The 14568-nt window shown below is 42.9% G+C and overlaps 1 protein-coding gene across 1 annotated transcript; it reads right to left on the bottom strand.

Annotated features, from left to right (window-relative positions):
- Nucleotides 1–12840: 12840 nt before the first annotated feature.
- LOC131264103 (odorant receptor 4-like) lies at nt 12841–14359 on the bottom strand. The gene is made up of 6 exons (XM_058266392.1): nt 14204–14359; nt 13501–14027; nt 13336–13435; nt 13181–13270; nt 12957–13109; nt 12841–12891 (listed from the first exon to the last, which is right to left on the bottom strand). Exons 1-6 carry the CDS (start codon nt 14357–14359, stop codon nt 12841–12843), a joined length of 1077 nt encoding a protein of 358 aa, XP_058122375.1.
- Nucleotides 14360–14568: the final 209 nt, after the last annotated feature.

Genomic DNA, 14568 nt, shown 5'->3' with positions numbered 1-14568 from the left:
GCTTTGGGGCAGAAACAAAAAGGGCACAGCTGAAGGGCGGCAGACCACCTTCGGAGTTTGGGAAGAGATGTTTGAAGGACTCGACGCTGTTCGTGCGCTGGTTGGGCTGAATATTTTAACATCAGGTGCAGTAATGGCCGGCGTGGGACCGGGCCGATGGGCGCACTCTGGCCTGTAAGTGCCCCGGTTGTTAACATGCCAATGTATCGATGTTCAGCCCGGTGTACTCCGAGCGGGCATGTTTGTGTGGTGCGCTCCATCCAAGGGTGGTGCGCTCTGCGGTGTATGTCCACCCCCGGAATGCCGGCTGATAATTAATTAAACACAGAGGAGATCCATCTTTCGAACGGATTTGTTGCGAAATCTGGGCTTAGGCTCGTTCCTTGGCCGAGAAACTGAAAGATTCAGCATTCGAGTCCGGTACGGAAACGGAGCTAACGTTGAGCGGAGTTTTCTTTGCTTCAAGAACTGGGAGCCCATCCAATAATGCCAACTTAATGCTCACCCTCGGCAGGTTGTTTTATGTACGACTAGGCGGACCCATCGTTAGGCCTGCCGGACGGCTGGAAAAGGAGTCATCCCGAGCAGGAGAGGGATTTAGTTTCGGTGGGGCAACACACTAGTGTGAGATAAATTATGGACTTATTTATGGGATGCCAAGTATATTCCTGCTCCCCCGGAATGCATTGAAAATGGAGTGCGTTCTTCTTTCGCATCGGGGGCAAACCTCGCCACGGTCGGCTTTTGCGACAGAATCCTTACGCAATCGGTCGTCGGCCAAGGAGTACGCCGATGTGGTTCTGGTTGCTGCGGTGGATGCATTTTACGTACGTGTGGTCAATAAAGCACAGCCCTCAATAAGATATATCGATTTCGTTTAAACCACATATGGTCCGTGAATTAATGCAATACAAACAGTATCCTTGTCGGTGCCCATTTTCGATAACATTTTCAACCTTGTTTTCTAGTCATTGTCAACATTGCTACGTTGAGGATAATTTGCGTTATGTTTATGTGAGTAACTGTTACCGATAAATTGGAAGCCTTGTATTTAAGTGAAGTTTGCAGCGTCATATAGATACATACGGTATCCAACCCACAGGTACAACGAACGAGAAGATCATGTTAACATTTCTTACAATAAGAGTATTGCGATTTAATTACAGTTTTGCCCACCTGTTATGCATAACGAAAGTAATTCGTTTCCAGATGATCGAGCTAGATGTTTTTTTAGCTGATTATTATGGATTTAGTGAAAGAAAAACAGTCACCTAGAAAATATTATTTAGAAGATTTTATATTACGTAAGTTAACATAAATGAAGTTATATTTTTGTTGATTGAAGTAAATATGTATTAACTTTTGGTAAAACAGAAAAATTAATTGAGGCAAGTGAAACTATAATCAGAAAAATGGTTGGAGCGGAACAGTTAAAAGGCATCTGGACGATCCGATCAGTAGCTCCAATTTTATAATCAAAACATAAACTCCTTTCACAAAACATTCAGTAAAACAGTAGTTGTGTATTAACAGTTTTTTATTTTTGTTCATTTTATTTGTCTTGAAGATATTTTTCGACAATTTTTTATCTCAATAGTTTTGTATTAAAAATAAACTACTCATATTCATTACTGACTTGTTGTGATTAAGTTATTAGCTGCAATGAAAGAGTTGTAATTAAAAGCCAGTATTATTTTAAAGGCATTTAAGTAATGCAATTTTGCAAACACCAGATCGATAACATAAGTTACTACTTCTAAACCAAATCTGTTGTGGTGTCATGTGTCAATTAAAGCATGCCCAAAATAGAGAAGGATTCACCATCAGCATCCTTTTCTCTGAGTAGGGAAAATGGGAACCTCTTCTGCATTTGCTTTTCTTGGACTCTTCACCATCGTCTGTGGGATCTCCATCACCAGAAAAGGAAAGGTGTAAAAGACTTGGTATAGTTTTTTTATCAATTGGAATACATTCTTCACAACGTTTTTGGAGTTGAAGAAAGCTATAGAGTTTCATGCCAACCCAAGTTACTTCAGCAACGTAAAAGATTCACGTAGACGGTCGGACTTTTGGGATCGCTTCGAAAGAATTGGTCGAAGCTTTTTGCTTCCTTAAAATGGGGTACTATTTGGAAACCCACACCGATTTCTAAGGAACTTGTCGGATGCAGAACAAGAGATCTCCCGGATTGCCGGATTGCCGGTCGGAATTCCGACTTTCCCCAACCACATTCGTCGGGGGCATCTTCGGGGGAAGTTCCAGAACCGGAGACGTCCGGTTCCATTTGCACCGGGTTTTGTTTTGCGAAGAGGATACCATTTCCGATCGATGGGTGTCTGGTTTTCGCCATTTCGTCTTCATCGTACATCATTGCCCTACGCTTGAAGCTTCCCTTCCGTGCCACTCCCGGGAATGCTACACTACACCCCCTGAACGGAAGAACGCTCCCGACACCGACACCAGACCGGGATTTTCGCCCCCAGGAACGCAATGTGCCGGACATAAATTGACAGTCAAGTAGTAAAACTTTCGTTAATTTGGACAGCGAGAGAGTGACAGCGTGGGTCGGTGGTTCGGGCCGACGCCGGACACACGCAATGGACGTCGAGGATGATTCGATTCCGTTCCGTCGGGACTCGCTTTTAATTCCCAGCGTTTCGTCGTGCGTCGATTTATGAGACCGCAGCCAAACATTGGCCAACTGATCGGTTTAGCTGCCATAAGTCTGCTATCGTGCTTGCGTGCGTATGTGTGTTCGTTATCTACCGCATCGTCATCGATCCGAGCGCGACAGGATTCGTGGCAGGATGGTGGCGGGGCACCATTAACGCGGGCGAGGCAAGATGCTGACGTGGTGGCGTGGGGCAAGACCAGACGGCCAGACAGAAGCGATTCGTTTGATGGCGGCCAGACAAAACACGACAGTCGCATCGAGAGCACGTTGGCATGTCGGGATGGTTTGGTTAGTGTCCCTCCGAGTGTATGGGTTCCCGGGATGCGGCAAGATTAGCGGTGGAGCGAACCGAGTATCGATTTTGTGCGGTAGAAATTGAAATAAACAAGCCATTAAAATGGGGTTCCTAGCCACCGATTTCATTGTAACGATAAAATCTTGCAATTTGAGCAACCCTCCCCGAATATCTGCACATTCTTGTGCTAGGTTGCGTTCGGCTGCATTCGCTTAGAAGCACATTGCGTTCATATTTTATTGCACAATTTCGGAAGCATTTGTCGATTCGCTAATCGGCCATCAATAATAATCGGAGAGGTAGTTTGTGTCAGCGGAGATAAACATGCACGAAGAGGCAACGTTCGTTTAATTTGATATTTTTTACACATACATGCTGAAAGTAATGCCCGGTTACGTTTGGGGTTTATTCATCATTTGGAAGCTATCATCTGGTTCTAGGATCCCAAGCTATGTTTTATTACCAAAGATCTATATGTCGTAAAAAAGTATGTAAGCTGTTAAACCATTTAAAATAGTAACAGTTGTAAAAGTTATTAATAACTTTAAGTTTTACATATTTCCGGATTCAAACTATATATCAAAATTTAAAAAAAACACAAAGAAAACTAACTTGTATGGACTTAATGCACTGAGCTGAAAAATAGAAACAAATTAAAACCTAACCGAAACAAGCTGGTTTTCGCACAGAAAGAAAATGGAGTTTTTGAGTTAGGGTTTTAATGGTAAAGAAATTATGTTTTATAGCATTTTTCAAATTAACATAGCTCAAATAAATAAGTTGAGTGTTTTAAAATAGCATTATTTTCTTCTTGGGTTATTTAAAAAGGTAGGACAGTTGCAACTTTTAAATCAATCTTACATATATGTATCTCATTTCCTATCTGTGGCTGTATGTGTTTTCAAGCAATGGGACTCCTGATGGAGGAAAAACCAACTGTACATACGTTTACTACCAAATAAACTGCTAAGCCGTCACCATCATTTCACTGCTCGGAGATTTACATCCTTCGCGCCGTTGGTGACAACCAATGTTTTGCAACATTAATTTCGTGCGAAAGTTTTCATGTGCCATGAAAATCATAAAAAAAAACTTTCCCACATATTGCCCACTGTTTCCTGTCGTAAAAACAAAACCCCGCTCGCACGCACACGTACCCGCTTGAAGGAGATAACTTTTTTAACAGTCGACAGTCCGGCAACTGGCAACACCTTCGATGGCAAGAGAAAAGCCCCTCCGACAGCGAACACAGTTTTCGGCTAACTGAATTAAAGTCCGATACAATCGCCGTTTCGCCGCGAGCCAATCGGCCGTTCCGGAAGTGGCAAGTTGTGGCCGTAAAATCGGTGCCAACTTACCCGTGCCCCATCACATCTCGCTGTGCCGCGAATCGGAGGCACCATCGCCAGCTCATCGCGCCATCGTCCTCCAATCGATTGTCCAATCGGTCTCCTCCCTCCTTTCCCTCCTGGTGTCATTGGTTTTGCTTAAGATGTCACGCCGAAAGCGCTCTTTTCCAGCTGCCTTTTGGGCTGCGGGTTGTGGTTATGTGACGCCCGAGGTGTAACCACCCATTTGGTGGCCTTTTCACGGCCTTTTCCGGCGTATGAAGCGCGGAAACGGTGGCAGCAGGAAAAGGGAAAGGGTGCAGCAAAAACTGCCCGAAACTTGCTTTTTTTATGGACACTAAATAATCAATAAAGTAAATGACAAAGTTTGGCATCGAAGCATCCGAGGAGGCGAGGGAATCAGTGACATCCCTGGGAGGAAATTTCGGGACGTATCATCCGTTCGGTTACGGTGCTTTTAATCGGCATTAGGGCAAGCCGTTCGGATGGTGTGAGGCTTGCGTCAGCTCAGCAATCTGGTTCCCTGGGCGGGCTTTGCGTCGGGCCCGGATCCCAACATGCCGACTCGGGCCCGTCCCACGTGCAGTAAATCAAATGTATAAAGTCAATTACTGAGCCCCGCGCAAAGTAGTCTCCGCGGAGCAGTCGTTTTGGGGGCTCGTTCGGTGCTGACCTGATTTAATTAGCTGGGACAGCTTGTGGTGTCAGCGGGGCACGGGGTGGAGGCATTCCTTGGTAGCGGTGTCATAAACTCCTTGCTGGCCTTGGCGAGTGCCAATGTTACGTCAGGGTTTTTGCGGTGGGAACCGAGCTGTCAGCACGGTTTAGCCAGAGAATATATTGAGGTCATCATCATTCATCCGCGCGATCCAGTAATACAGTAAGTGAGCTCAAACTTTGGACCGTTACAGCTCTAGGAATGGTTTTTTTTCTGGAACTTCCACTTATAGACAGTCCACGGAGTTATGTCACTGCAGCCATCCATTACATCCTTTTGTGAAGTATGTCCATATTCCCACGCGAACGCTTGAAGTGGCTCATAACTGAAGCACCCTATCAGGGAATGTGATAAGAAACCTCAAAAAGTCATTTCGTTGACACCAAGATGGCACGAGTCATCGCAGTAGTTGCAGCACTTAGAACTGCAATGTTGAGGACGCTAACGTGCTGGTGACGGATCCAAACGGAAAATGGAACGGAATTCTCGAGGTTTTCTGAAAGAAAGGGTTTCTCGCCAGTTGACTGAGTGTGTTGTGGCGCCGAAAAGGACAAACGTTACTTTACGTTGGTGATTGACAAAACCGCCCCAGACCTATGGCATCGGGTCATCGGATCCCGCGTCATGGACTTCGACGCACTTGCAAGATCTTCCGAGTCTGATTGCTTTTTCTGTGAAATCGCAAGGATGGAAAGGATGAGTTTGCCACCCAGGAAACCAGGTGGGGACGACGATACGGTGGGGCACGGGCCGTGCGGTTCCACGAGACCACAGACTTTGGTCGTCCTGGTGCGGGATTGCAAACCCTGCAACCGTTGGTGACCGTTCTCTCCGTCTCTTGCCATGGTGTGGTGCATAAAATTGCTTCATTATTCTCACGAGTGTCGTTCCTCGGCTACCGATAACAATGCTGACCGGGTGTTGCGGTTGATCTCGTCGTGGTTCTCGTGGAAATGTGGAGCACAGTGGAAGGTAGCCCGGTTGTGAAAGGTGTCTTCCGGTGCTTTTGTGGTTGTCGTGCTGGGCGCTGTCGACCGGTCTATGCTCCGATTAGTTATCAGTCGTCCATGGTTTGGGCTTGTGCACCGGGTGAGGGGGGGGGGGGGGGGGGGGGGTTGATTGTGGCGCAGTATGTTGATGTGCTACTACCTTTGCTACATCGGATATTGGAGCTATGTTCACAGGCGAAAGTGAGATAAATCTCCCTGTTTAGTTTCCTCGTCCATAGCAGGGAGATTTTTCGGTGACTTAAAAGTTGTAGAAAAATTGATGTTCGAAATATAAATAAAAAAAGTGATATGGCAAAACAAATAAAAAAAATTTATGTGGTGTATTGCATTTATGCAAACTGAATATGTATATTCATCTATACAGAATATATAGACAAATTATGCACAAGTAAAAGTATACATACAAGTAAAAGTATAAAAGTAAACTTTTTGTTACAAAAAACAATAAATAAAATAATGTTAAAAAATTAATAATTTTATTGTATCATTTCTGACATTCATTTTATTCTTGATATGTTCATTATACTATGCTTTCAAATGTTCATCATTTATTTCCAATCGATTTTATTTTTCGATCGTGAAATTTAAAATGCATATGAATGCCCCAAAAACATGCATTGTATGCGACCTACTAATGTATACCATCCACTAAACCTACGCGCAATTGGCGAGGTCGATTCGTTAAAGCATCTGCTGGGGTAAACTCTTAACGGCTCGACACCTATGCGAGCAAGCGCAAAGCTGTTGCCGGAAAATCGGTCCACTAGCACCTACGTGCTAAGCATCGGTGGTTTTGATAAAACGGGATTTAAATCCTCTTTCCGTCCCACACGTTAAAGGTGTTTGTGGCGATCGGGAGAAGAAGGAAACCACCGTGTTTGGTGGAATTAACCCTTGATCATTGGTCGATTTGCTTACTGGAACTTACTTACTGCTGACAAATATTTCGACAAATTATTAAAATTGGAACATATTTTCATACTATGCTAGGTGGCTGTTGGGGGAAATGGGGAATCATGGGGAATCATCAGATCAAAACCGATCAGTTAACAAGTTAACAAGGGAGATAAAATTAGAAACGTAAATATTTCAAGATTATTATTATCAAGGAAAACCATTCTTAAATACTTTGCAATCTTCACGTCAGTAAAGATAGTTTTGATAAAAGATGAAAAAATAAATAATATTGATTGGTTAATGAAATACATAAACAATAGAATACATTTATTATTGTTAATATAAATATGTAAAGTGTTAGGTGAAGCAAATATTTGGCTTATGTAAAAACCAAACTAACTCACTTGATATTTATATTTACTTCAAATTAAGCCCCGTTTGGTTATCGTGTGCAAAGGTTTAATAATGAGCAATCCCAGCAATTGTCGGATTGAATTCATTCATTATCTTTCTTCTCATCGAGACCTTCTACAACTATCCCCGGTTGTCCAAGCTTTTCCACCAGCAGTCAGCTCGGTCGCTCGTCCTGCATGGTCAAATACATACAACCAGGGACTGCATGCGGCCGGAAAGAGTCGCTGTTCCGGTTCTAATTCATAAATTATTTTCCAATTTTGGGCTCATCGTTCCCGTCCCGTTAGTCAGCGCGCGCGGCGATAACAGCTTTTGATTTAGCGATAGGATAATTATTAGCCGCGAGCGTCAGCGTGGCACGCCGAGTGGCGAAACATGCCGAAACGTGGAGCAACGTGGACCCGGGATGCCGTAGCAGATGGCTAATTTATCGTCGCGGCCAGTCGGTCGTGAGTTCTCGTTCCCGTTGCGATCGGGGTTTGCCATTTTTGGTCAAATATATAAATGAAAGAAAAAAGAAAATTGAAAACGGGGTTCGTCAAAAACACAGAGCAGCAGAGTATAGAAGGGGGGCCGAGATCGGTCGGGAAAAATGGGAAAAGGGACGATCTGAAATCTTCTGGTGTGCTGAGCCGTTGCGTCGGGTTCACGAGCGAAGCGCGAAATGTGACACGTGGCGTGGCGAAATATGGTGAAATTATTATTTCCCATTCATTTATGTTAATTGCAGGGGCCATCGTGAGTTCCGTGGGCACCCCGAAGCCGCCCCGGAATGGCCCGGGATACCCCGCCGGGGCCAGATTTATGTCCAGAAATTTATTATGAACTAATATTTTAAACGTATAATCATCATGTGCCGCGGTGAAACTGTTGATTGTGCCGTATCGGGCACACCATATTGTTGGTGTCCCTCTTTCCAGTGTTTTGTTTTCGTCCTCTTCCCGGAACGAACGATCTCCTTCGTTCCGTTTCGCCATTCTCAGGCTCTGAATTGAGTGAAATGATTTCGTGCCTCGCAGGGCCAAAGGTTTCATTCCTGGGGGGCGTTTGCATTGGTTGAGCGTTTGTTTTCTTTGGCCGAACCCTTTTGTTTGAGGGCCAAGAAATGTAGTCTTCCTTCGAGCAACCCCAGATACCGCCACAGGTTTGTGCTTACTCGGGCCACTTCGCAACACTTGCGCCTCGGATGATGAGGTATGATTTGTGCTTTATTTTTATTGTGATCTAAAGGGTTGCACAGCTCGTTTGTCTTTGGCGCACCCCACGATCGGACGATGGCGAGATGCGTGGGTTGGCAGTTATCGTTATCAATGTTTTGCATTGTTTGAAATATGGCTCATTTTTGTCTCGGCTTTCGCGGACCCCCCTCGTTTGAACACGTAACTCGTTTTATAACGCATAATTAAATGATCTTCATTTGGAGTGGTATGCAGCGTTTTTATATGTATGGCTACATCTAGCTGGATATGTCTAAAGTGCATTGCTCGATATCAAATAGATGCAACTATTTAAGATTTGCAACGCATTATTTTAGTCTTATACTTGATATACCTTGTGGTTTTGATGCAAACATACCTGTTTCTAATTGGTTTGCTATAAAAACAAAATTTATACTTAGTTTTCAACTCTCATTACATACCTATCGTTACAATATTTCGTTATGGTTCTAAGCATTAATTTCTATTCTATTCTTAGTTCCAACCTGTCGATGATTAAGAAACGTTGATGAATGCTATGGAATATTCCTTTACGTATAAATCTGGCAAACTTGAGCTTTGGAGGTTCGAGTCCCCCCGCGACCGCTCAGTCCGCTCACCGTTAAATCCACCACTGAGCACCACTGTTGTGAGATTCTAAGGACGGAAGTAAATTGCTACACCTAAAAGAGTTGCGGATTATTAACTTCAATTAAACAATTGATTATTTCAGTAAGTACTAGCCTGGTCTTTAATAAAACTCGTTCATCTTTCGAAAGCCCACGGAAGTGCTCCTCAGAAGATTTAGTAAAAGGTTCAAATCATGATCAGGTTGTCCTGTCACCAGAGCCCAATGTCGAAATATTTTTTTAAAGACTCTTCCTTGTTCTTCAAGTTAGCAGCAGTTAGTTTCTTCATCGGTGTTATCCGATTTACGCTTGTGCCCAGCATCTTCTCCTGTCACGTCAGAAACATGTTCCTGGAAAGATGAACGTCATGTATCTAACAGTTTGATGTAACTTATAAGTGTCAAGAACACAACATTTTTCATAATTATTCCAATTATGATCGAAAAACGATCTATTTTCATCGTAAACCATCAAAAACTGTACGAAAAAAGCGTATTTTTATTCATAGTTAAATGTTAAAATGGTGGCACGCTTCCTATATGTAGTTGTGGCATCGTGTACATATAGTGGTGGTGGTATAGAAAACTTGGAAAAGACTGATTATATTTTGAGTGTAACTTATTTTTGAAGCATATTTCATACCGACCGGCAAAATTACTCATAGATCAATGCATTGGCCTCATAAACCTCTCATAAACCAATGCATTTTGCAGTTGTTTATCCTTAAGGAAATCATGGTATATCTGATAAATTCATAATAAATCCAGTATATTAGCACAACATGTTGGGACAATAATAATTTTGGAGCCTTAATTTATCATGGAATGGGAACGTTTATCTTTGGAATACTCCTAAGAAGATCAAAGAACATTTCATAGAAGAACAAATATCTCCATTGTATTTATTTGGTCCCAGAGATAGAATTTGATTCCACTGCAACCCAGTTACTAGCACCTCTATGGGAGCACTTACTCTGGCGATTATAAGAATAGGATGGTTTGCTAAATGATGTTTTCGGCATTTTGAGAAGAGAAAAACATAATCAAAACACCAATGTGAGATGCGCTGAGAAAGTTAACTAACAAATCACTAACCTGTAACTCGCTAGAAATTAAAATAAACAAAACGGAAATTGTGCCGAATACTTTGTTTTCAAACAACCAGTATCGTTCGTATCAAACACGGGCTATTTGACGTGCCTGTTTTGAGTGTAAATAGTAAAACGATAAAGATGGAATGAAAATGACTGACCGCGTTCCATCGGACCTAGGTGAATAAGCTGTCAAAGGTTCGTTTGGTAGTAAGATTTTGTCATGAAATTTTTTATTTTATTGCAAAATCCTTTTTCTACGATTTCTTTCACAACATGCCTTCTGCTTTGAAGCCTTGCTCATGATCTAAATGCATACTGTGACTACTCGTGGGCTAACGAGTGCTTGTAAAGGAAATAATCTGGCAGCAATAGATCTTCTCCAAGTAGAATAAAACCAAATACTAGACATTTTTAATGGAAAAAGAAATGATTGTCACAATATGGCCTTGGTGATAAGGTACACGTTCTAGAAACAGATGTTAACAACTCGATCAGTTGAGCTATGATGGGAGAAGACCGGATATGTCCTTCATGGCGCGTGGCGAACCGAAACACTGCATGGGGGATGCAACGAAAGAAACATTGCAATTCCCCCCAGTGTTAGTTCTAGTGTTGTATTTGTTTGTTTTCTGTAGAATGCTTTAAAATTGAACAACAGATACAGTGTTCGATGAACAATGTCATGATAAAAAAACATTACACTTCAACAACATAACTACAACACCTCACGTCAAAGTCAATTTTTTATCAATTTTTAAAATAAGTCACAAGGGATTTCATACTGCGCTAGCCCTTCATTTAGTATCAGCATCTCCGAAACAAGCCATTGACAAAGCATCAGCACATCAATGAACATTTGTAAACTCAATTTTATGCGTGGTTCAGGCAGAGGCTCCAAAAATCTGGTGTAAAAACTTAACTGTTCACTAATTGGCATCTAAACGGGTACTGAGAAGAAATGCTCCTCGTTCTGATTCAAACCTGTTCGTCTACCTCGACGTCAATGCTCTACGTATAGGCTTCACGACCCGACCAGTTGTTTGTTGAGTCTGTGGGGTTGCAAGAAGATTCCAACATACACAAACCCATACTAAAGCATGTTTAAATATTTAACCAGATTGATGAGATTGACGCATGAGAGCCGAGTTTTAGAAAACCGCGAAGAACTGAAGAAAACTCCGTCCTCGTAGAGGACAATTTCCATATGAGCTATTTCAATATGCACTGGATCTTGCAGACAACCGCTTCTTTATCGAATATATGAATCAGTTAATTCTATAAAATACGAATTAAATTTATGTTTTTACATTAGCTAACATGGATCAGGTTGAGGTTGTGCAATCGTCGTTGTTCATGGCACCTGAAATTAATGCCGAATAATGTACAGTATCGAAGCTGTGAACATCGAACGAATCGACTAAGTGATACAGTTTTCGTCAGCATTTGGTTGTTTGTCTTCATTTTGCGACGTAGCTTACTTTATTTGAACAGCCTGCACCTCGCCAAGGAACAATGTTTTTTTTAAGGCGTGCTTTGCTTACGGTTGGCTCAAGACACAATTCTACGAATCTATACAGCTTGTCATCGTTTTGGTTACTTTATGTTGACAGACAATACTTTTCCAAGAAACCATTCTGTTTTTCAAAAACAGAGGGGCGTGTCCATCGGCCTTTCCAAAAATCTACTGCTATTCTCAGCCAACGTCATTGAAGGCCAACCAATTTTCACAACTGCAGCTTCTGCCGGCGTGGGATGTGCAACGAAAGACATGACATACGCATCGCTTTGCGCCGCCTAACATTGTCACGCGTCTACACGTTAATTGCTCAACCGATAAGTGGTCAGTACTTGACGCATGCTATTTCTCGACATTCGTCTAATCACGATGATGAGTCATTGAAATAAAAGCAATCACCCTGAAAGTGAACAATTATATACCAGTTTTCAGAAGATTTATGATGGTGTCCTTGTGGTGCGAGCAAACCTAATACTTTGGAATTCAGTTAGCTACTGTTTATTAACACCTTGTCGTCCGGAGTCTCCACAGTGGACCAATCACACTATATTCGGGTGATGACAGTTCTGAGGGCATCGTTAATAAGTGTCGTTCATTCTGCTGACGGAAAGTAATGAAACAACGATCATTACCGAACAAACCCTCCGGTATGAACGGTAAATTTAAATTTTGGACATTATCATGGAATAATATAAGAAATATATAAAATTCTTGTGCCACGGTGTTAGTGGTTGAACTCCTCCTAAACGGCTGAACCATTTTTAGTAAAACTTTGCACACATGTTCTTTTGGCATGAGAATAGGCTTTTAGCGATAGCTCATGTCTGGAAAATTTATATTTTTTAAATTAATTTCGATCATATATTGGTTCGCTTGCAACATATAAAGATTGTCTTTTCCTGTTTAGATGGAAACAATTCGGATCGTTAAGCAGTGTTTTCTCAAGTTAGGCGTGCTTCATCCCAAGTTTCACGTTCGATGTAAGAATGTGTAGTCAAATTGTAAGAAAAATAAAGAAAACCTTTAGGGATGGTAATCGATTGAACTATTTAGCTCACTTTCTGGAGAACCATCAGATACGAGTAAATCTTCTTGTAAATCTGTGGGAGGAGAAACACATTTGTATACGTCGCAATGAAATTGACCCTGCAAACATTTAGCGTACCTCAACGAAGTTGAACAAATCAATGGCGGAAAAGCCATCGGACAGAACGACCGGCCGCTGAGCGCAGAGCAGCACTTGCTGAAGCGTTTTCTGGTGCTTCGTCGACAGCTCGTACCAGTTGACGTGGTAAATTTCGTTGACGAGCTTATCGTTCTGGGTGGTTCAAGAAAGTGACGTGGAGTGAGCGAATGGATTTATTCTACCAGTTAGAAAGCGTGACAAACCTTAATCGAAAGATAAGTTCCCAAGGAGCAGTTGATGAAAAGCTGCATGGTGCATATAAGAACGATGGCCATTCCGGGGTACCAGGGAAACTGTGTGGATTGAGAAAGTGTACATGATTTTTATAAGTACTAAAAGCAATGGGCAGCTAACTTACCCTCACAACAATCGCCAGTGAACCGACGAGCTCAAAAATAATGCAGCCAAAATTGATAAAGAACTGTGTCTTCAACAGAATATCCATGTCGGTGACGTATCTATTTGGGAGCAGTGCGTGATCACCAGAGGGGTATTAGATGGAAACAATATGAATATTACTCACTTGGTATGTTCCAGATGCTTTTGTACGATGGCACCGATCAACTCTTCGATCTCCACATCACGCTGCCCACGTCTGTCCCCAGAATTGCACTCGACAAGCTGCGTTAGCCTGCGTAGGTAGATGATGATCAGGTCCATCTGGCCGGTAGCATTGACGATGAGAAAGAGCAGACAGCAGTCGCACGCCATCAGGCCGACGACACCCTCGAGGACTTGCAATGACTGATAGATCCAGTTAATGGCGAACCCGAGCGGACTGCGAAAGTCCAGGAAGGGTAGATAGAAACCGAACGCCAGCAACAGTTCACCCTTTACCAGCGGCATCAGGATGGCGTACGTATTGATAACGATGAACACTACCGAGAAACCAAAGGCCAGGATGCGGATGAACACCTTGCACATGGTAGCCGTGTGGAAGAGAGAGTCGTTCACCTCCGGATATCGAGGTGCCTCCTTAAAGCGGCGCATATTGTAGAGATGAAGATCGTTCAGTTCCGGACAGGTGAAGGCTTCGATCTTCGCCAATCCCTGTGATCCAAGTAGGCAAAGAAAAGGAGTGAGACTTTTTCGGACCACAGATTGTATTGGATAGGGAGGATATATAAACAAAGCCGTTAGATCTACCGAAAGAAGTTACACGAATTCGCTCCTTTAGGAATTTGGAATAACTTAAGCCGAAACATTTCGAAGTTATTGAATCGCACCTGTATGGCAATACCCAACGTTACGAAGCAGAACACGACATCCATCAGAGAACCCCACACGAGCGCGATGGAGTACACGTTGACGAGCAGGTACAGGATCAGATCCGTCACCAGAAAGATTAGCCGAGCATTCCGTCGCGTGTAGCCCGGCTTCATCCGCTCACCACCGCAGATAGCGAAGCACCGGATCAGAATATTGCACGCACTGTCGAAAAGCTCCAGCGGAGTTTTGTACTCCGCACGAAAAAGTGCCTCCTGGCGCTTCAGGTACCGGATCCAGAACTTCATCTTGAACCGGAGCAAGCCACGTTGAAACTGATCAACTCTCAGGTGGTTACAGTTTTCTTATAATGTGCAATTGTATA

Source organism: Anopheles coustani, chromosome 2, assembly GCF_943734705.1.
Source record: "Anopheles coustani chromosome 2, idAnoCousDA_361_x.2, whole genome shotgun sequence".
NCBI classification, from domain to species: Eukaryota; Metazoa; Arthropoda; class Insecta; order Diptera; family Culicidae; genus Anopheles; species Anopheles coustani.
The sequence above is the reverse complement of the archived record's forward strand: the minus strand, read 5'-3'. Positions and strand labels throughout refer to the sequence as shown.